Here is a 22,718-nt window from a genome sequence, read left to right as displayed (position 1 = left end):
TCCGGATGCTGGATACGAGCTTGAGGCTGAGAAGACGCGGACTACGACTCCCGGGGGGTACTGCGGCCGCGCGCCGCGCCCACCTGCCCGCGGCGGGCAGAGCGCGGCCGCGCCTGCGCCGTGCAGGAAGATGGCACCTGCCGGCCGCGACTGCGGCTGCTGGGGCGGCTCGGGCGCCGGGGTGGTGCTGTCGCTGCTACTGCTGCTGCTGGGGGCGCTGGCTTGCGCGCGGGCCACAGAGCACTACTCTCCGCTGTCCTTGCTGAAGCAGGAGCTTCAGCACCGGCAGCAGCAGGATGCCTCGGCGGGCGGCGGCTGCTCGCAGTCGGGGGACTGGGCGGACCAGTACCCGGAGTGCGGTGAGTGGGCCGGGCTGCCCTCTCCTTGCGGCCGCCCCTGCACAGCGTGGAGGCACCTGGGAGGTGGAGAGAGCGGGGACGGGCATAGGCGGGCGGTGGGGACGTGGACCCGCCTGGAGGGTGCCTGCTGGCGTGGGCCAGGAAGTCAGACTTCCTTTCTGCTTGCCCGGGTGGGTGTCTTGGGCTCAGTCCTCAGCCTAGGAATCCAACCCCAAAAGATGCAAGCCGGTTAGTTGAGTCTCTGGGTCATCAGCACCGACCCGTGCCCCTCATATGTACCCCCGAGGATAGAGCCTCAGGCCTGGATCCTGCATGCTTTCCAGCCGCTCAGGCTCATTCATTGAAGTGAGACGCTGTAGACCTGTGGAATAAGTCATGGAAGACAACTCTGGGCAAAATACACATACTCTTTTTCCGTCCTGAGTTGTACAGTGGGCATCTTTTACTCGCCACTATCCTCTCCACCATCCCTTCTCCTCTGTGGGTTACCCTACGACTTGTCTTGGGAAAGGCCTGGGTCTTCCAGACCTGCTAGCAGCTGGCTTTTAAAACACCCCACTGATGTTCAGCACCTTATGCCTGCCCAGACACTGTCTAATTTCTTAGCTGAGATGAACTCCCAAGATGAGCCTAATCTGATTTTCTTTGAGCACCATCTGGCTTCTTGGATAAAGTCTCAATTACTTTTGTGACTTATTTTGTGACCAGCCTTGGCTGCCAACAGCCTGGCTGATGTGGACTTATTGAAACGAATGGCCATTATTAATGTCACCTCCTGAATCTGAGCAAGGGAGATTCACCTTTCTGTGAATTTGTCTGTAAATAGGAGACTATTTACTTGAATGTGAGGTTTTATTTTCCTCATTTAGCCTTGTTAGTTTGGTGAATTAATTTACCATAAAAGCAGTAGCCACTCTGTTGGATGGCAGCTCCTTATTTCAGAAGGGAGAACTGAGACATCATGAAAATGCTAGCTCCCAAGGTCTCGCCTGTGGAAGGAAGAACAAAGAATACTGAGGCAGTAGTTGCTTTGCATTTTTTGTTTTTCAGGAAGGGTCTCTGTAGTCCAGGCTGGCTTTGAACTTAACGTTTACCATGATTCTTCTGCTTTATCCTCCCAAGTGCTGGGATTACAAAGTTGAGCTACCATGCTCAACTTTGCAGACAGGTTTTGTCTTAACCTCCAAGTTGTTGGTAGGAAATGCCTCAGTCTGTTTCTCCCAATCCTGTACAGTTATATGGAAAATGGACCCTGCGAAGCCTTCCTTAACCACCTGTCCTAGACTGGGAACAAATTCAGGCTAGGCAACTAAGCATGCCACAGCCTGCTCCAATACCACTTAACACAATGGTCTTCTTTTAGGATGCCCAGAACTGATCAGGTCTCCCAAATTATGTAGGTCTGACCTCACCATGAGGGCACTTTGATCTTACCATGGTCACTTGCCTGCCACATCAAACCAGACTCTAGACTTGGGGCAAAGAGCAATGTAACTATCTCTCAGAGTAGTTCTCAGGAGCATGTGGCTGAAGCGATGCCTGCTTGGTTTTCAGTCTGCAGCTGATGAGCCTTTCTCATACTTGTTCCCTTACTGCAGAGCCCCCAGTGGTGAAAGGTACAAATGGCTCCAGTGAGAGCCTATAGGCTGGAGGTGTCTTATCAGCCATAGCTGGCCTGCCTTTTGTCCCAGGGAACAGCCTGAACCCTCAAACCTACAAGCACACTGTGTCTCTGCCCTTTACATGTTTCCCAGCCTTTGTCCTCTGGTACATTTTTATGTTTCTTACTGAAAATAACACAATGTTTATGATTCCCCCCCCAAAAAAAAATAATATTAAAAAAATTTACTCATGTCTTTGTTGGGGGGTGGTAGGTGTAGGTGGGTGTTCACGGAGGCCAGAAGGGGGCATCAGATCACCTGAAGCTGGAGTTACATGTGGTTGTGATTGCTGGGAACCAAATGTGGGTCTTAACCGCTGAGCCATCTTTAGTCCTGAGAAAATAATCTTGCTTTTTCAAAAGAGAAGAAACTGTCTGGTATATTATCTGTTTTTGCATTTTGTTTCTTTTTCTGCTTTGTTTTGTTTGAGACTGGTGTACACTAATTTAAGCTAGCCTGGCCTGGAACCCAATATGTAGCTCAAACTATTCTTGAGTTTGTGAAAATCCTCCTGCCTCAGCTTCCTGAGCCATCAAACCTGAAAATTTTATTTTCAAAATAAAAGAAAAAATTTTTCTTTTTCATGTGGCCCTATTTTTAATTTATAAGTGTGGGAGGAGACACTGAACAAAGCCCTTTCCCAATTCTCTTCCCTATTCCTGTTACATAATACAAAACTTTGGTTGACACTGAACTAAGTAGTGTTTATTGCCATTGTACCCAAGAGGAAACTGAGGCCAAGAAAGCTAAGCAAGGTTACCCTGTAAGGAGTAGAGCCAGATTGGTAATTTAACTTTGGGTTATATTCTCAGTAGTTTTTTGTATATTAACACACTTTCTGTAAGCATTACTAATAAGCTCTATACCTTAAACTTTTTGAAAGTTGTATTGTTTGTTTGTTTTTGTTTTTTAAGACAGTTTCTCTGTATGGCCCTGGCTGTCCTGGAACTTGGTCAGTAGACCAGGCTGGCCTTGAATTCAGAGATCTGCCTGCCTCTGCCTCTCAGGTGCTGGGATTAAAGGCTTATGCTACCATCGCCCGGCTTGCTAGGGTTTCAGATTTTGCCTGTGTATTAGAATGTATCACTTATCCACAGGAAAGCTGTCTGTGTGTACCAGTCATTGCTAAATGTTCTGCTCCTTAATGACCTGACCGAGTCCCTTGTGGAGAGCTGAATTTCGTACACAGAGAGTAGACCCAGAGTCTCCTGACTGGAAGAATGAAGCTGAGCAGGTGGAGGGAATAGAGTCCCATGTAGGTGCTGCTGTGCCAGCAGCCAGGGAAGGTCTGCTGTGCTGACAGCCAAGCTCTGGAATAGAACCTAGATACATCTGCATCTGACTCCTTTATTTTGTGGATATAGTAAATTAGGGTCTATATCTATTAAAACTTGCTTACTGACTAAAGAATTCACGTTTCCTGCGGTTCCTACAAGCCTGCATTGTGTATCATTCAAATGGAACATTATTTAGTGCTAATAACCTCCGACTTCTTTACAGACATCAGAAACTACATGTTAGTAATCCAACACATGCATTTCTAGTAATTTCCAAATGCATTTGGTTTCTCTTTGCAGTAGTAAGAGTGATGAGCTAAGGTGAGGTGTTTTGCTTTTTTTGTTTTTTTTTTTTTTCTTTTGAGACAGCATGTCATGTATCCTGTATGTCTCTAGCTCTCTATATGACTTTGAACTCCTGATCCTTCTGCCTTTACTTCCCAAGATGCTAGCTAGGATTATAGGTATGTGCCCCCCACATCTGGTGGTTTGGGGGGTTTTGTTTGTTTTTGTTTTTGCAGTGGTGGGGCTTTGTGCTGGCAAACCAACTGAGCCACACTCAGCCCTTATGTGAGGTTTTTAAGTGACAGCCTAGGTTGTTTCTAGGTGATAGTCCTGCACTGGATGACTTCATGGTAGATTTCAAAGAGGTACCTCCATCTGAATGGTGACTTCAGCACAATTCATGTTGGATACTGCACTCTGGATGATAGCTTGTTACGATAAATCTTTCCGCCAAAGCCGCCCAAGCCCTACCATCAAGTGGGCGGTCTCCACCAGCCGCCCAAGTTCTGCCCGTTGCATGGATGGACAAAATAATACACAGACTTATATTAGGTACAAATGCTGCTTGGCCAATGACTAGGATTTCTCATCTGTTAGCTCAGTCTTAATTATCACAAGTCTATATATTTTATAAGACATATCTTATTGGACACCTTCCATTGGTGTCCTCCCTTGCCGGTGGATCACATTGCGCGAAGGGGAAAAGGGGACCACTTCCTGTTTGTCCTTGCTTAAATATGAGTCTCCTTGCTATGTCACTTCCTGCCTGGATCATCACTTCTCTACTATATTTCCCAGAATCCTCCTCGACTCCTAGTCCTGCCCAACTGGCTGCCTCATTGGCCAAACAGTGCTTTATTTATCATCCAGTAAGACAAATACATACACAGAAGCACTTCCCCCACCAATAGCTTATAACTTTAAGCATGTTAAATTTGTTATGGTAAATAATCATAGAAATGAGCAGGTGAGATTGCCCACTGGGTGAAGGTACTTGCCTCAAGCAGGACTTGAGTTCAATCTCAGGAACCACATGGTAGAAGGAGAGAACTAACACTTGTAGTTGACCTCTGACCTGTACATGTATACCATAGTGCACACTTAACTGCCCACATATACTTGCACACATAATAAATGAGTGTTTTAAATAATTTCAGCCTTGGCCAGGTAGTGCTGGCACATACCTTTATTCCCAGCACTTGGGAGGCAGAGGCAGGAGGATCTCTGTGAGTTCAAGGCCAGCCTGGTCTACAAAGCCAGTTCCAGGACAGCTAGGACTGTTACACAGAGAAACCATCTGGAAAGGGAAAAAAAATTCAGCTTTAGAATTGAGGCTATTTTTCCATAGTTTTCTGTGGTCATCTATCTAACTTGGGGGCTGCTCACCATGAGAGTAAGAGGTAGTCATGAGCCCAGCTCTAGTTCTAACAGACTCAGCAAGGCCTACCCTGCCTGTGTCTTTCTTGGGTGGGACACTTTACAGGAAGTTGATCTTGCTCACTATGCTTAGGTGTGGGAAGGAAGCATGGAAAGAGAACAACTTCCTTTTTTTTTTTTGTTTTTTTTTTGTTTGTTTGTTTTTGGAGGAAGTTAACCAAGTTCTGTGCTCCATGTGAACAGCTGTGCAAAACCTTACTGTCAGTGTGCTGGGGTGGAGGTACTTCCTCGGAACTGAGTGCCACTGTGTGGTTGCACCTGGTTTTGGGGCATGTCAACATCGTAATGGACCTGCATCAGTTGGTCAGGGCAAGGTGCAACTTCTTGTGTGTTTAGGGACTGTTCACTGTGGCATTGCCCTGGGAGCAGCATCCTTCAGAAAATCCTTAAGTCCTTTGATTTAACTAGAAATGGCATTGATTACTTTGGGCCCTGTAAAAGTAGACATAGTCTTTACAGACAGAGTGTCTATTATAATTGTTACTTTTTTTTTTTTTTTTTTTTTTTTTTGAGAAAGGGTCTCACAGTGTAAACCGGGCTGGCCTGGAACACAGAGATCCACCTGCCTCTTTCTCCCAAGTGCTGGGATTAAGGGTGTGCACCCATGTCCTGCTATAAACTATATTTCCTTTAGGAGGTCCAGGAGCCACCAGACACATGAATACGGGCTGATTTCACATCTATGTGGGCAAAGGACACAGCCTACTAACGCTGTAGATATTAAGACAAGTCCAGGCACTTTAGAGATTTGGGGGAAGCTCTCTCAGGTGTTTGGGCCAGACCTGGGTAAATTTCCCTTGTAATATGCTGCTATGCCAAGCTCTCCTTGTCCTGAGAGAGAGTTTTTACTAAAACTTGTCATATGCAAAAAATGCACCTGACACTGTGTAAAGCTTGTGGGGTTTGTTTGACCAGTGGACCTCTTTATGTGATCAGAAAAGACCCTAGTCAGTATGATGTAATAGTTGATTAAACTTTGATATGTGACAAGGCATCACATTTGGATGGTATCTTCTGTGGCATCCTCTGAGTTGGGACCAGCATGGAGCAGTGACTTGGGTTGGCTGACACATGCTCAAGCTCTTTCCCTGACTCTCTGAAGGCCATTCTCTCTGGGTCCATCTTCTGATCAGGACCTCCTGCACATATAAAGGCTGCTTGGCCCCTTGCCACTATTTGTGCAGGTTGTCCAAGGGGCTCTATTCCGTGGGCACAAATCCATCTGTTACTACCTGGAGCTGGGTCCATAGTTCTAGTCCACTTGATGTCTGACAGTGGCTAGAATTATGGGAAAGTTGTTGACTTTGTAAAAAGCATGTTGCTGCGCTGGAGAGATGGTTCAGCAGTTGAGAGAACTTGCTGTTCTTGACAAGGACCCCACTTCATTTCCCAGTACCCAGGTTGGGTGGCTCACAACTGCCTGAAACTCCAACTCTAGCTGCTTTGACACCCTTTTCTGGCCTCCATAGGCACCTGCACATACGGTGTATATTCACATGTTATTTATTTACTTAAGACAGCCTCGCTGGGTAGCCTTGGCTGGCCTGAAACTGACTCTGTAGACCAGGCTGGCCTTGAACAGAGATCATCCTGCTTCTGCTTCTGCCTCCTGAATACTATGATTAAAGAAGTGTATCTCAACACCTAGCAAAATTAATTTTTTAAAAAAAAAAAATTATGTGACCAGGAGTGGCAGAACAGGACTTTAATTCCAATACTTGGAGGGTAGAGGCAAGTAGATCTCTCTGAGTTCCAGGCTAGCCAGGACTACATAGACATTGTCTCAGAAATATATATATATTACACATTGCTTTGAGCACCTGATGCATCCTTAGTCTCCTTTACAGGCAGGCCTGTGTCTGTGTCTGTCTATTGTCACCTGTCCTGCTCTTGAATTGTGTCATTCCCCCCCCCTCCCCATTTGCTTCTTTGTTCTGAGCAGCTGTCTCTTCCCTTTTATATGCCATGCAGGTTGGTATTGACTTGGTCAGGTCACATTCAAGCTCTCTTAAAAATTCTGTCCCTTCAGTAGACTGAGTGGGTCCTCATTCTAATACACCCTTATCTAATCATGTGATTGCCTTGTCACTGGCAGTGGAAAACCTCTACAGTGGCTTTGCTCTGTTGTGAATGTACTCACTCATCTGGGAATAGAGGTTCTCAGGTTTGTAATCCCACTAGGAAGGCTCAGGCAGGAAGGTTTCAATCCAAAAATAGCCTTTGCTTTATAGTAAGCTGCAGACCAGCCTAGGCTATATAAAAAACTTTGTCTCAAAACAAACAAACAAAAAAAGCAAATACCACCCCCATATACACAGTCATAAACATTGAAGTTACTTCCCATGTATGCCCTGGTTATGTATGTTGCATGTTTTATATACCTAAGAGGGATGAGTATTAGAAGAAATAATATTTATGAAGCGTATAGAAACTAAAACATACTCTTGGTCTCAAAGAAAATGAGGAAAAATAGATATTAATGGGGGGTGGGTTTCAGCCCATGTACATAGATAGGTTGAGTGTCCCTGACCCAGAGGCAGAACTTTGAGCCCCAATATGATGGTACAAGTAGAAATTTCTATATTGTAAAGCCTTGTTTCTTTTCTTGTCTTTTTTTTTTTTTTTTTTTTTTTTTTTTTTTTTTTTTTTGGTTTTTTGAGACAGGGTTTCTCTGTGGCTTTGGAGGCTGTCCTGGAACTAGCTCTTGTAGACCAGGCTGGTCTCGAATTCACAGAGATCCCACCTGCCTCTGCCTGCCAAGTGCTGGGATTAAAGGCGTGCACCACCAACGCCTGGCAAAGCCTTGTTTCATATTCAGAGTCATTAAAAACACTGTGCAAAATGACCTTTGAGCTACATGTGTGTGATGTGTGTGAAACATGAATTTTTTGTTTAGATGAGAGAACTCAGTACTTATTCAAATTCAGTATTTATTTATTTATTTGAACTCACTTTGTAGATCAGGCTGGCCTTGATTCACTGAGATCCCACCTGCCTCTACCTCCCAAGGCGTGTGCCACCACTGCCTGGACCAAATACAGGATTTTAAAATCACCATCACTGGGCAATGACGCTGTATACATTTAGTCCCAGCACTTGAGAGGCAGAGGCAGGCAGATCTCTGAGTTTAAGGCCAGCTGGATCTACAGAGTGAGTTCTAGGACAGCCAGGGCTACATAGTGAAACCCGGTCTCAAAAAACAAAACAAAATCCCCAGTCTGTAGCTGAAATGATGGCTCAGCAGTTAAGAGCACATGTTGCTCTTTCAGAGGACCCAGGTTCAGTTTTCAGCATCCATATCATGGTTCCAACCACAACTTCAGTTCCAAGGTAGTCAATGCTGTCATCTGACTTCTGAGCATACTAGGCACACATGTGGTGCACATACACAAATTCAGGAAAAACACTCATACACATAAGTCTTCTTAAATTAAAAAAAAAAAATCCTCAATCTAAAACACTTCCAGTCCAAGCATTTCAGATAAAGAGATGTATAGCTCAGTGGGTAAAGGTAGTTTCCACTAAGCCTGATGACCTGAGTTAGCATCCTAGGACCCACATGTTGGAGAGAATGGATTTTTTGATGTCTACATGCACACTGTGACATGTTCACCCTTATATATACACCAGTAAATTAATAATTTAAAAATAACAATCTGTGATAAGCAACAGCTATTTTCTGTAAGCTGGGCTGTGTTCTTAGCAGCTATTGGTTGTGGTTCTTCCCATCCTAAAGAATGGGACACAGAAGTAAGGCCACCCAGGGTCGTGCCTAGCATCAGACAGCCATCAAAGTGCTTGAGCCCTGAGCCAGCATGACATTGTATCCAAAGCAGTCAGATTAAAATCAAGGGGGAAAAAGCACAATATAAGACCCAGTTCTCTGAAAACACTAAATACAGTAAGTTATCCAGCAGTCTACATAAGGAAAGTTGGAGAAACACAACACTAGTTGGCTTTAGAGGAGTTTGATGAAATCTGCAAATCACTAGAATAGCTTTGTGTGTGGCCTTAAGAGTGAGAAGTTGACAGTGTCATCAAGTGGACAGTTGTTTAAGAAGGTAAGTTCAGTCTTTCTTCCTGCCTTGGAATCTTGTTCTCTGCCTGTGTTGGCTCTTTATCTTAGTAAGTGAAGCTTCCCAATCCATCATGGTGGTCCCTCCTAATGGTCCATCATAAGATCACATCCAGACAGCAAGTATTCCCTGAGCGTGTACCACACTGCTACTGCTTCTGCTTGGCCCTTGCTCATGCATCTGACATAAAAGCAGACTTACCATTTCCCTTTGTTTGGACTTTGTGTCTCCCTAGTGCCACTAGTGACTTCTTCCCTATGTCACAGCCTCATGCTTGTCTTTTCCTTCATGTCTATAACAGAAAGTCTTTTCCCCTTTCCATGTCCATATTGTGCTCTTCATATCGGGTCACTGCCTGTCTACAGTATCACCTCAAACAAATGAAACCTAACCTTGAACCAAATCTTATGAGAGCCGTATGCTAACACTGGCACTTGCCAGTCTGTCCCTACCTGCTGTGTATAGTCACTTAATTTGCTCCGCCACTCCTGAAAAGCTAGTGAGCGGTGGCAGCAAACACAAAATTCACAGTAGTTCTTGGACTGTTGCAAATGCTTTAATGTTTTATGCTTTATACTTCCTCCACTTAGCAAGAGTTAGTATGGTATTTTAAAAAATGTATCCATACAGAGCTTAGACTTCCATCTGTTGGTGTTATTACAGAAGTTGACGAGTTTTTGTTTTGTTTTGTTTTGTCTGTTGAGATGTGGTCTTGCCGTGTATCCCAGGCTGACTTTGAAATTGTGGCAGTCTCCTGCCTCAGCTGTCTGAGTGCTGTGAGTACAGAGATTCCCACTTCACCTGGCTTCACTCGAACTGAAATACTCTTAGAGATTTCACTGGGGCCAGGATGGGGTACTTAGCAGCAGACTGCATTGGCTAAAGTGCACTATATAGATGGCAGACAAATTGATAATTTAGTGATCAGTGCTTGGACAGCAGGCTAACAATTAGGGAAATGGGGCTGGGGATTTTTCGGTATACTATGTTGGAATAGATTGAGTTGGCCAGAAAGTGAGTATGAAGCTGGGTGTGGTGATGAACGCCTGTAACTGGAGCACTCCAGGGGTAAAGCAGGAGGATTGAAAGTTCCACGCCAGCTTGAGCTGCTATCAGAACCCTAAGAAAGACTAAAGGCAATGCTAGTACTCTTCTGACCTTCTCTTCCAGCTGCCAGGGAGGGCAGCAGATGGCAAGCGACTCAAGGTTGTTCACACCCTGTGGCTCAGCACATTTGTTGGACTATCCTGGTTGGGAAAGTTTGTAAAGGTGGGGTCACAGCAACTTATTAAAATAATATCTGTACTCAATGAAGAAGCAGGCATGGGAGGTGTGAAGTGTTCATGGAGGGGGCCACTTAAAACTGGGAGAATGAGCATTACTGCAATTGGAGCCTCAAGGCTAAGACATTAGGACAGGAGCAGTGAGGTGGGCATGGGGCACTTTCCCTAGGTTCACACTTTACTTCCAAGCCTCCTTTTTATCTATCTATCTATCTATCTATCTATCTATCTATCTATCTATCTATGGCTTTTAAACACAGGATCTCACTATGTAGCTCTACCTGACCTAGAACTCAGAGTTTCTGCCTCTTCCTTCCAAGTGCTGGGATTAAAGGTGTACTTCACACCTGGCCTTCCAAACTCCTATATTGAATTTTTTTTCTTGTTTGTTTGTTTAGTAGGGAAGTGCCTATGCCACAATACATCTATGGAGGTCAAAGGAAAACTTTTGGGAATCAGTTCTCCTTCCACCATGTGGCTTTCAGGGATTGAACTCAGGTCATCAGACCTGGTGGCAAGTGCCCTTGCTCCTAGAGCTCTGACATCCTGCCTCCTATTGGTTAGCTCCAACACAGACTGCATTCCAGTAGGATCGTCTGCAGTGTCCTCACCTTTGTTTCTTTGGTTGTGGCTCTCATGGCCCCAATATATTGTTCAGTGGTCTGTTCTTTGCCTCAGATGGTACCTGGGGCAAATTGGATGCCCTTTAATTACCATGGACTCACTGCACACTTTTTAAACAGCTGACAGGGGTGAAGTTCTTATGACATGAAACTAACTATCTTGGAGTAACTCTGGCTCTACTTCAAACATTTTTATCCCCCCCCCCCCGGGAGGTTCCTTACCCCATAGGCCAGTGGTTTTCAACCTTCCTAATGCTCTTTAATACAGTTGCTCATATTGTGACCCCCAACCATACAATTATTTTTGTTGCTACTTCACAACTGTAATTTTGCTGTTATGAATCATAATGTAAGTATCTGTTTTCTGATGGTCTTAGGCGACCCCTCTGAAAGGGACGTTCAATCCCCAAAGGGGTTGCAACCCACAGATTGAGACCCACTGTCACAGGCATCTCTGGTCTACTTGCTTCCTCAGCCCTGAGACACCATCACTTCCCATTCTGTATCCATAGTTACCCATCTGGACATTTGTGAGTTGTACACTCTGTGCCCTGTTGTGTCTTGCTTCTGTCACTGAGCCTCATTCTGAGGCATTTTTCCATGCTATTCAGTGTATCAGCACTTCATTTTTGTGAAGGGATAATCCATCATGTGTATCTATCACAGTTTATCTGCCCTTCTGCTGTGAATACTTGAGCTGTTACCACCTTTTGTGAATCCTGCTTCCACAAACAAGTGTACAACATTTGTTTGAGTTCCCTGTGTTCAGTTCTTGATATATTCAGAGATGGAGTTGCTGGGCCATATGCGACTTGAGGAATTACCAACACATTTTCTACAGTGCTGAACCATTGTACAGTCCTTCCGTCAGTGCCCAAAGTTTCCAGTTTCTCATTACCATCTTGTGGGTTGGGAGGAGGCCCTCATTGTGGTTCAAATTGCATTTCCCCCATTAATGGTGTTGGCCCTTTCTTGTGCTCAGTAGCTTTTGTTTAGCTTCAGAAAGTTGTCCATTCAAGGCCACTTGCTTATTTGTGATCTCATTGTATTTTCTCATTGAGTTGTAGAACATGTATATGTATTTGAGGCTCTGGATCCTTAGTGCATATCATCTAGTGTTAGGTCTCCCAGCTAGGCTTTGTTCTTGTGTGTGTGGGTATGTACATAAATGTGAGCAGGTATATGTTAAGTCTAAGTCTAGTTAAACACAGGGAGGTGTTGAATTCAGCTGTTCTGAGCCACTGACTGGATCTGGGTTGTAGACAGGTGTTGACTCTGCCCATTGCTTCAAATAAGTCATGACCCTCATCTCACATCAGGAAGCTCTGCTGTTGTTTGTGACGGGGGTAGGGCACTTGTAACCTGTAGAATACCTTGCAGCTGGAGTTCAGGGAGCCTCTGAGCTTTCTTAACTTGCCTCTAGTTTGGGCTGGGGGCATCTTAAAATTTCAGCTTATGCTAAAGCACCTAAGGCCTTTGAGGTGAGTGAGTGACACAGAATGTTTGCTTTGCAGAGTCATCGTTTTTGAACTTCCATGAGTCTGACTGCGAACTGCGAGGCTCAGCACCCTGTGACTCCCTGCTTTCTCTCAACACTGAAAAGATTCTGGTATGTGTCTCGCCACTCTGCATTTACTGAACACTGGCCAGGTTCTCACCTGTGGAATTTGCACTGAAAGTTCCTCTGTAACCAAGGCTTGACCAAGAGCCAGAATAATGTGAAGCATTTCCATGATTCTGGGATTGCCTCCTAAGGTGGTACCCTATGTTCTGTGTGTGTTTGGATCTGAGCTAGTTTGCTCTTGACTTTATAGGTAAGCAGCGCACTGCGGTTATGACAAGAAGGTCTTGTAACCATATTGAACACAGTGGTCAGTTCATTGTGGCTGGCAGTAGGGCTCATTGGTCACACTGCATTATGTCAGATGTTTAGTTATGTGTGCCAGTGGGCTCTGCACTGTGCATCAAAAAAAGACAAGCTTAGATTTGGAACTGTCACCAGATTCCCACCCTCTAGATTTGCCCAGGTACTCGATCTTTAGTCCTTTCTGATTTGGATTTTCCTGCATATGTGCCTAGGAGTTTGAATTGTGTCTGTGGCAACTCCAGCCTGGGAGTGATTAATTTTTTTCATTTATTTACTTACTTATTTTTATATGTGTGTGTGTATACATACATATACACATGTGCCAGAGTGCATGTGTAGGGGTCAGAGGACAACTTGTAGGAATTGGTTCTCTCCTTGTGTGCTATCTGGCTCGAACTCAGTCACCTCCATGTTGGTTTTAATGCAAGTGCTATAAGGCCACCTGAGTCACCATTTGGTGCTGGCTAGCAGAGCATCTAGAAACGTGGCAGCTGTTTGTATACCAAATGTGATTTGTCTCCAGAAGCCATTAGAATCATCTGTTTGTATGGTGGCTGAATATGACATGTAAGAGCATTCAGCCAAGTGTGGTAGCATATGGCTGTAATCCCAGTGCTTGAATGGCTAAGGTGGGAGGATTGCCTTGAATTCAAGGCCATCCTGGGCTACATAGATTTCTGGCCATCAAGGGCTACATAGTAAAATACTACCTTTTAAAAAGTCCTTGCTTCCAAGGCAACTTATTTCCTTTGTTTCCTGTAGTAGTTTGTGCCTTGGGTCAGCCTCACATTAGACAACTGTGTGCATTACTTGATGGGGAAGTATTTAGTCATATGCATTGTTTCTTGGTCAGATTCTTTGAGACCTTTATGTCCAACATGTAGCTATGGATTTTGGAATAATTGCATGCTTTTCCTGATATTATATGTTCAGGCCACCCTGGAGAACTGGTGACTAAAATGTGATCTTCTCAACATAATTAAAAGCACTAATGAGTCTGTGCAAACTTGAAGGGGGCTCAGAATAGCCAGCAGGGTTAATCCCATGAAATAGAGAAGAAATGGCTCTTCTTGAAAACAGAAGTGGCTAGTGATGGGAGACCCAAGCATTTGCCTACAAACCATGTTCTTGAAACTCATTCAGCAGACAGTGGCACATATGTTCCTTCTTCCATAGAGCTCAAACATCTCCAGCATCTTAAAATACAGGCTTTCATGTAGGGCTTCCACCATTTATCAGAAGCTAAAAGATATGTTTGCTTATTTGTTTTCAGAGCCAGGCCAAGTCTATTGCAGAACAGAAGAGATTCCCATTTGCTACTGACAACGACAGCACCAATGAAGAGTTAGGTGAGAATCCACTCTGGGAGCACTCTGCATCATCTGCCAGAGCTGTGATTGGATGCAGAACAGGAAGCCAGGTGGGAGGGAGAGCTAGAAGACAAGCCAAATAGGGTTACCCTGGCCTTCCTGAGATTCTGTGTGGTGTGCACCGTGACAAAAGGTTTGGTGGTGTCTGGAGATGTATTTCAACTGATGGGATGCTTGCCTAGCATTCAGGAGGTCCTAGGTTCAGTCCCCAGCACAGCATAAACTAGGTGTGATAGAATCTCAGCACTTGGGAAGTGGAAGGAGGAAGATCAGAAGTTCATGGTTATCTTTGGCTCATTAGTGAGTTTGAGGCCTATAGGTATAACCTGGCTTCCAAACTAGATATAGTCTGATTGCCCGACAGTCAGGATACCTTTCCCTTCACAACTGTAGGTATCCAGGATACCTCCCCTTCACAGCTTCAGATATAGCCTGACTTCCCAAGAAGTCAGGATACCTTTCCCTCCAGAGCTGTAACATTTTACATGGTCAGCCTGAGATACAAGAGACCCTGGCTCAAACAAAGGAAAGGAAGGAAGGCAGGCAGGCAAGCAGGAAGGAAGGAAGGAAAGGCTATTTGCACAGTGGTTGGTAAGGACTATTCCAGCCCTTGGTTTCTATGGAAATTAATACTGAAGTTTTAGTAAGATCAGCTGCTCTGATCCTGTGCTAGAACATTCAGGTGCCATCATCATTATGATCAGCAAGGAAATGAAAGACTCTCAGAATAGCATCTTAGGTGTGGTGACATAACCAGGCCTGCATTTATCTCCCACAGGAGGCACATCACAATTATTGGGTCCAACATGGGTGTGGAACAATCACACTCACTCAGGTCTATAAAGGAGCTTCATGGTTTGGCCATTCCTGGTGTACTTTAAAACAGGTGGGGTTCACCAGCATCTAATGTATGTTGGGGTGCTCCCCATTGCCTAGTGTGCACATATTTGAAGAGTGGACCCATAATGAGCATAGGGACAGGCAGAGTAAATGGCCTCAAGTTTCTGCGTGTGGCTAGCTGTAGGAGGTACCCCAGAAATTTTTAATTTGACTGCTAGTGATCATTTCATCCTAATTATGGCCATCCATTCTTCATAGTAAGACTCACCCTTCCTGTGCTGAATCCTTTACTCTGCTTTGTCACTGCAGAACACCGCCACCATTTGGAAAGTGCAACCCTCTTGTGCTCTTCTTTGGTGTGACTTTGAGAACTAATTGTCCTCTAAGCGAAATGACTGGCATCTGTTCAATTGAGTGTTCATTTAGTAAATTGTACTAAAGCCCTGGTGTGGGGGCTGGGAAGATGGCTCAGCTAAAGCATTATCTGCTTTTCCAGAAGACCTAGGTTTGATTCCCAGCACCCACATGGCACTCTATAACTGTCTCATAACTCCAGTTCCAGTTCTGAGACCCTAATCTGGCCTCTGAGCACCAGGCATGTGTGTAGTGCACTGACATACATGTAGTCGAAAGACTAATAAACATAAAATAAAAATAATTTTTAAAAAAAGCCCTGGTATGAGCCTGCCTTACTTGGGGCAATCCAGGAAGTCCCTCAAGCTTGGGGCTTGAGCTGAGTTAGGCTCTTCTGTGTGATAAAGATTTTTCTTAGAAAAAAGCCTGTCAACAAAGACTGTGTCCAGAGATAGATTGCTGGCCGTAGAGATCTCTGCTGGAATTATAGCTAGCCCAGTTTTTCTTTTACATCTCTGGGTCTCCACAGTAAACTTCAGACGCCGATTTACATTTGACTGAGATGTGGATCACTCTTTTGAAGTTGTGGGTAGATATAGCAAGATTAGGGCTCCATTTTTTCTTTTGGAGGAAATTTTATAATCAGGGCCCAGATAGATCTCTCTTCCTAAACCAAGGTTTTCCTGAAGTTATGTTTTAGTTTATTTTTTTAAAGATTAAAAAAAATAGGTTTCTTTTATGTGAATGAGTGTTTTGCCCACATGTATGTATATACACTGTATACATACCCTTGGGTGCCAAAGGCAGGTGTTGGATCTTCTGGAACTAGAGTTACAGACAGTTGTGAGCTACCATCTGAGTGCTGAAAACTGAACCCAGGTCCTCTGCAAGAGCAGCCAGTGCTCTTAACTACTGAGCCACCTCTCCAGCCCTCTGTTCCATTTTATAGCTCATTTGTTCGTTCAGCAGAGTATACCAGTTATGGGAAAATAGGGACTTTTAAAAATTTGAGAGGCATCTTTAAAAAAATTTACCACTGGCTTATTAGGCAAAAGCCAGGGAGTTTGGAGAGGTTTCTGGGGGTCCCCATCCCCATAGAGCTGGGCAGAACTGAGCCTCCTCGTCAGAAGGCGTCATCATCTTAATTCAGAGAGCTGGTCTTGTGTCTTGGTGCCTGCTTTTGTGGCCTCACGTAGTGCATTGTGAGGCGGGCCTTTAGCCACTTGTGCTTCATTTCTTTGTCAGCAAGTGGGGGAGATAATTGTATCGTCCACCTTGCAACCAATCAGAGAGTAAGAGCCTTCCATTCCTAAAGGCCTGGGACTGCCACTGTCTGAGAAGAGCCATGAGATATGCTTTTGTGCTGGCATTCCAGTCTCCATGCTGCCTGAAGGCTGCCTAGCCAGTGCTGGAGGGCAGAGGCGGGGGACCTGTGGCATCTTGTCTACTTCTTTTTAGGTTCTTTAACTGCACCCCCTTCTCAGAGCTGCATTTTGAGGCAAGGCAGAATGGACATACTGACTGTAGCCTGCCTGTCTTTCTTCTTTCCTCTGATATATTTCTGTTTTGTCTTGCAGCTATTGCCTACGTGTTGGTCGGCAGTGGTCTCTATGATGAAGCAATAAGGCATTTTTCAACAATGCTGCAGGTAATGCTCTCCTTGGGTATGTGATTATGCCTGTTTAATATGATGCAAGGTGAATTCACACATCTGCAGGGCTGCAGTAAAACCATGATGCGTGGTTGCAGGGAGTGGAAGAAGGCAGCATTGACTCATTACTTCTTGGGGCCAGGCCTTGCAGGATTACTTTACTCTATATGAGGTAAAGGAAATAAGTGTTGGCTGAGTAGCCCATATTGTCTGCACCATCATGTAGTAGATATGGCCTTTTGCTGCCAGGTTGAACAGATTTAGCTCCAGGTCACTTTCCTCTGCCACAGAACCTCTATGAGACACGGACCCTCCATGAGACATAGACCTCTGAGACATGGACCCACTGTGAGAGGTAGACATTAAAGTTGTGTCCTACTAGAACAGGACTTGATGTTAACTTGTGCCTGCTCATGGATCTGCTTCTCACTTTAGCAGGGAATTGTGAGACTGCTTGGTGGCAGGCTCAGCCATTGCTTCTTAGCAAGTAGTTGTAGTGTAGTTAAGAGAAAAAAGCCTGGTATGGTGGTACACACCTGAAATCCCAGCACTTGGGCGGCTAAGAGAAGAGGATTGCAAGTTCCAGGCCAGCCCTGGTTACAGAGCTAAAACCCCATATACACATGCACAGAGAGAAAGAGGAAAGGGAGAGAATCTTGTGGAAAGTGTGCCTGTGTGTGCTGGGGGGGGGGGGGGAGACCTGCTGTGGAAGTGCTACCCTTCCCACAACATTGTTCACTTGTGCTGTTTGTAGGAGTTTGTTGAATTGTTGATGGCTCTGGCCAGTGCTCTACAGGAGGAGAGTCTGGACTCCACAGTTAGAGACTCCCACATCCACACCTTCTGCTCTGTGCCTGCATGTATGAATCATAGTAACCACCTCTAGAAATGTTCTTTTTTGGTTTAGATGAAATACCCTATACAGAACCTAGTGTCTAATACCTTGCACATAGAGTGCTCAGTAGACACTCTGAGTTTGTACTACTCAAATGTCATTGTTGTAAATTTCTCATTGTTGTTTAGAGGGGCCAACAGATGGCTCACAGTCCAGCAGATAAACTTCATTTTAAAATACTAATTTTGAAACTTCAGCTTTGCCTGTGGTAAAAAATCAAAACAAAACCAAAAAACCTCAACAACTGGATTATGCTGAAAATTCTATATTTTCCGAAAATTCATGAGATAGTTTTAGTTATTACTTTGAGGTCCTTAAGTCAACTACTCTTGTGTGGGGGTGGTCATGCAAGTTTTTGTTTTTCAGTGGAATTTGAAATGCAAAGATAGATGTCTAAATAGGTTTTTAAATTGCAGTTCTTTATAGTGTTGCAGTATTACAAATGGTAAGACTTCTACAGTAAACACAGGACCCTGTTTAGAAAGGAGATCTGAGGCTTTTTTTTTTCCTATCAGAGTACTAACCAGGCCAGATTCTGCTCAGCTTTTGAAATCAGGTGAGATTGGACTTCTACAGGGTAGTCTGGTGCACCAGCCCCTGACAGGGTTTCTCTGTGTAGCCCTGGCCTGCCTGGAACTCGATCTGTAGACCAGATTGGCCTAGAACTCAGAGATCGCCTGTCTCTGCCTCCTGAGTGCTAAAATTAAAGGCATGTGCCACCACAGCCAGTGACATAAGGCATTTTTATGAACAGAAATCAGTTCTTTTATATCAACAGCCTCCAGATGTATAACCATGTAGTTCAGCTTTTTAAAAAAATATTGTGGTTGATGATAGTACTAAAACATTAAAGTAAAAAATGTCCTCAATCTACCACTCTAAGGTCATTTAAATTCTAAACCTATTACTATTTGTGTTTTATGATCTGAATACATGTACTACAGATTTTGTATTAGTGTTTAAATTAGTGCTGTAACCACTCTGTGGGTGCCACCTGGAGCTGTAGAATACGCAGGTGTTCTATGGGTTAGGATTTCTCTATAGTAAAGACACTATAGTAGCAATTCAATGTTTTCCTTAGGCTGAGACACAGCCAGTGTTTACTGTAGGTCAGATCAAGTATGGAAGGCAGGACCGGGTGTCCTCTGTAGTGTACTTATCTCAGGGCAGGAGAGCCCAGCTGCTCCTTGCAATCTCCTGCTGGCTTCCCTGGTGCTTCCATCCTTATCCACTCAGTGAGAAGTGTGGAATCTGTGTTTGTACATATATGGGTGGGGACAGAGTGGAGTCCCCAGGTTGGGCTTGTGACTTTTTTGTCGTGTTTCTTTGTAACATGATTATGCTAAGTAGAAAACTCAAAGATTCAATAACAGATGCTACTATTTCCCCAGAAGTTTGAATGGAAACCCTCAGTCCTCTTCTGCCAAAGCTTTCTTATAATAGGTTCATGTTTAAGAGTTGATCTTTTGAATGCCCTGTCAACAGTGCATTGTGACTCTGGACAAATAGGTAGAGGCAGATGAGGAGTAGCTGCTGCCAACTCCACTTAACCAGAACTTTCTTACATGTGTGGATTTTGCATATATCAGTCTCTTTAGGTTGAATGCTGACAGTATGTTTGCCCTTAAAATCAAACTGTTCTTGCTTTCTTTATAATGGCAAATGTAGTGGTCAGATTTCATGGTGTAGTAGAACTGACTTTTATCCCGTGATCTCTTTTCCTATCCAGAATTTCAGAACCTTGAACTTCTCAAGCACACTTGCTGGTGCTCGGGTTCTTTGCCCTATCCAAATTGTAACTGACTAAGCATCTCTAGGGACCTGTTTCTGCTATGCTGGCACTGATCAGTGCTACCTGTTACTGGCGGGACCCTCCAGATATGCAGTGGTTGTTTTACAGCCAGTGATCATCCTAAATAAATCACACAGTGATAGCTATCCTCACACAGATTTGGATTTCCTTTAGTTCATGAATACTCTACAGACTTTTAAGACAGCTGTGGACTACAGCACAGAGCAGCAACTTCTGGTTCCTGGGCAATGACAAGGGTGACCACAGGGGCTTGTTGTAAAGTTTCTACATGGATGAGATTACTTGTATGTGAAGGTTGAGTTCCAGAGAACTTGGATGTAAAGTTTCATGTCTTCCCATGATCTGTTCTGTGCCATCAGGATACGAATCTGAGGTATTCCCATAATCCTCACCTGTGTGTTCATCCCAGTGCTTGTCAAGGAAGTGTCCTCATTGTGTCTAATGGCTCTAATCGAGCAATTACCTCTTTCTCTCTCTCCCTCTCCCTCTCCTTCTCCCTCTCCCTTTCCCTTTCTCTATCTCTATCTCTCTCTTCCCTCCTTCCTTCCCTCCCTCCCTCCCTTCCTCTCCCTCTTCTTCTTCCTCTTCCTCTTCTTCTTAAAGATCTCACTGTGTGGCCCAGAGGAACCTCAGACTCTTAATCCTGCCACAACTTCCTGATTACTGACTTGGATTACAGGTGTGGGCCACCATATCCAACCAGCCTCAGTAAGCAGGCTTTGTAAATGTCAATCTGTACTGTAAACTGCTGATTTATCTATCCATCCATTCATTTTGTGGCAGTGTCTCACTTTGTAACCTGCATTGGACTTGAACTTATGGCAGCCCTTCTGCCTCTGCCCCCATAGTACTGGAATTAATGTCTGGACCATCACCAAGGACTGAAATGCTGATTTTAGTTTGAGTTGGGCTGACTTCATATTAGAATACTGACATCACTTCCATGTGCATCTGTGTACTGCAGTGGTGATCTTGAATGCAGAGCGTTTGTCCAGTTGCTGTGCCTCTTTGGCCCTGGTATAGCAGGTACCTGGATGTTTAATACAGCAGTTGGACCTCTGTGTGGATCTGCTGAATTCCTAATGCAACTCTGCTTCTCACCTTCTATCCACAGAAGAACTGCAGATCTCTGGTGTTTGTAACATTTTATGAACACCCTCTAAGTAAATGAGCACTTTGGAGGCAGAACTTAGCCCGTACTGCGCCCCGAATGTCCTGATTTTTCTGACTTGACTTTGAACAGAATGACTTTCTAGTTTGGATACAGAAGTCAGCCTTATGGAAGAAAAAAGAATCACCTCTACTTTTAAGAAGATTGTTTTATTTTATTGGATATGTATATGTGAGTACTTGCTTGTATGTACCCACACCAGTGTGTGCCTGGTGCCCTAGGAGGCCAGCCGAGAGTATTAGATCATTGTGAGCTGCCTCATGGAGGTGACAGGAAGGAACCAAAGCTAGGTCCTCTTCAGGAGCCAATACCCCTAACCTCTGAGCTGGGTCTCCAGCCCCTCATGTGTAAATTAAAGTTACTACATCTGTTGGCTATGGCATGAGAGTAACATGTAGACTGCCTTGGCTGAGCAATTGTTTTCTATTGCCATGGCCAGCCCCCAAGATGCTGTAGCTGTATAAACTCAGGAAGGTTGGAAGACTGTAGTTTTCACTGAGCTCACTTAAAATGCTGAAGAGCTTATTAAAAAACAGGACTAAACCGGTCATATTTGCTCAGTAGTCTCAAACTTTGATGCTTTCATCTCAACTTATTTTTAGCGATAATGTGTTTTATTTTGTTTTGTTTTAGTTTTTTGAGACAGGGTTTCTCTGTGTAATGGCCCTGGCTATCCTGGAACTCATTTTGTAGAGCAGACTGGCTTCAAACTCAACAGAGATCCACCTGCCTCTGCCTCCCCAGTGCTGGGAGATTAAACGCATGTGCCACCATGCTGGAATGTTTTTTCTTTTGGTTGTTGTTTTAAAGAAGAGCTATTATTAATTACATAAATAAAAACATTATCTTGTTAACATTGAAAGCTAAAGCTGGATGATAATCTGAGTATGTATGGTTGTATCTTTATTTATTTATTTATTTATTTATTTATTTATTTATTTATTGGTTTTAAATAAATAATATCTGTACTTAAATTTAGTAACACAAACCTCCAAATTATCATATGTCCTTCTGTGTTGTTACAAAGTGTTTCTTAGAAGGTCGGCTCATTGGACCAGAGAAAACCCCAGTGCTGCACAGCTGCATACAGGGATTGCAAGTGTTACAGCTCTAGAGAGAAAGGTCTCCTGACTTGTCAGGAAGGTCAGGCTGTACCTGAAGCTGGGGTGTGGTCCCGGGCCGCCTCCCTGCAGGATGTAGCAATCTTGCTGCTCTCTCTGAGAGAGCGGTTACAGCTGAGCTCTGCTCTGGGTCCCCAAGGGAGCTTTCCAGCGGAGGTTTCTTCTCAGCTCCAGCCCAAGATGTTGCTTATCTGCTTCACTATGCTAAAGGGGAAACCCCTGTAGCAATTTTCTCCAGCTCCCGGAAAAAGCCCCTAAGGGAGTTAGTTTCTCAACAGAAGTATCCGTTTTTTTGTTTTTTTGTTTTTTTCTTCTGCTCTGCTCCCAAGGGAGCTTCCCAGCAGAGAGACTGCTCCTCATCTGTGAAGATCTTTACCCAAAACTCTTTTAAGAAAGATTTATTTGGGAAGGAGGAATCCAGGAGAGTGGCTGCCTCTGCAGAGCGGAGAAGGACAACTGATAACTGAACCAGCAGAGGGGCTTATAAAGGGCTTCTTAGGAGCGGAGCTTTTCCAGAAGGAAAATTTTCAGGAAGAGAATTGATCAAATTTCAATCCCCTTGAGCTCAGATTGGTAGTGTTTCTGCTCAGGGATTGTTTGGTTTTGTGTTCAGTTGGTCAGGGGCAGAGTTGGCT

General features: G+C 44.3%; 1 protein-coding gene across 15 annotated transcripts in view; it reads left to right on the top strand.

Annotated features, from left to right (window-relative positions):
- The first annotated feature begins 113 nt into the window (after nucleotides 1-113).
- Ttc13 (tetratricopeptide repeat domain 13) overlaps nucleotides 114-22,718 on the top strand; it is a 58,328-nt gene continuing 35,723 nt past the window's right edge. For 6 of the 15 annotated variants that reach the window (XM_027404832.2, XM_035442754.1, XM_027404827.2 and 3 more), the window contains exons 1-4: nucleotides 114-359; nucleotides 12,516-12,610; nucleotides 14,142-14,217; nucleotides 17,010-17,080. In XM_027404832.2, the coding sequence (XP_027260633.1) occupies nucleotides 131-359; nucleotides 12,516-12,610; nucleotides 14,142-14,217; nucleotides 17,010-17,080 (471 nt within the window). In that variant the 5' untranslated portion in view covers nucleotides 114-130. The remainder of the gene's footprint in view (nucleotides 360-12,515; nucleotides 12,611-14,141; nucleotides 14,218-17,009; nucleotides 17,081-22,718) is intronic. The other 9 variants (XM_027404835.1, XM_035442756.1, XM_027404829.2 and 6 more) reach the window with 3 other exon arrangements.

This window comes from Cricetulus griseus, chromosome 3, assembly GCF_003668045.3.
Source record: "Cricetulus griseus strain 17A/GY chromosome 3, alternate assembly CriGri-PICRH-1.0, whole genome shotgun sequence".
Classification (NCBI taxonomy): Eukaryota; Metazoa; Chordata; class Mammalia; order Rodentia; family Cricetidae; genus Cricetulus; species Cricetulus griseus.
This window is presented reverse-complemented; position numbering and strand designations above follow the sequence as displayed.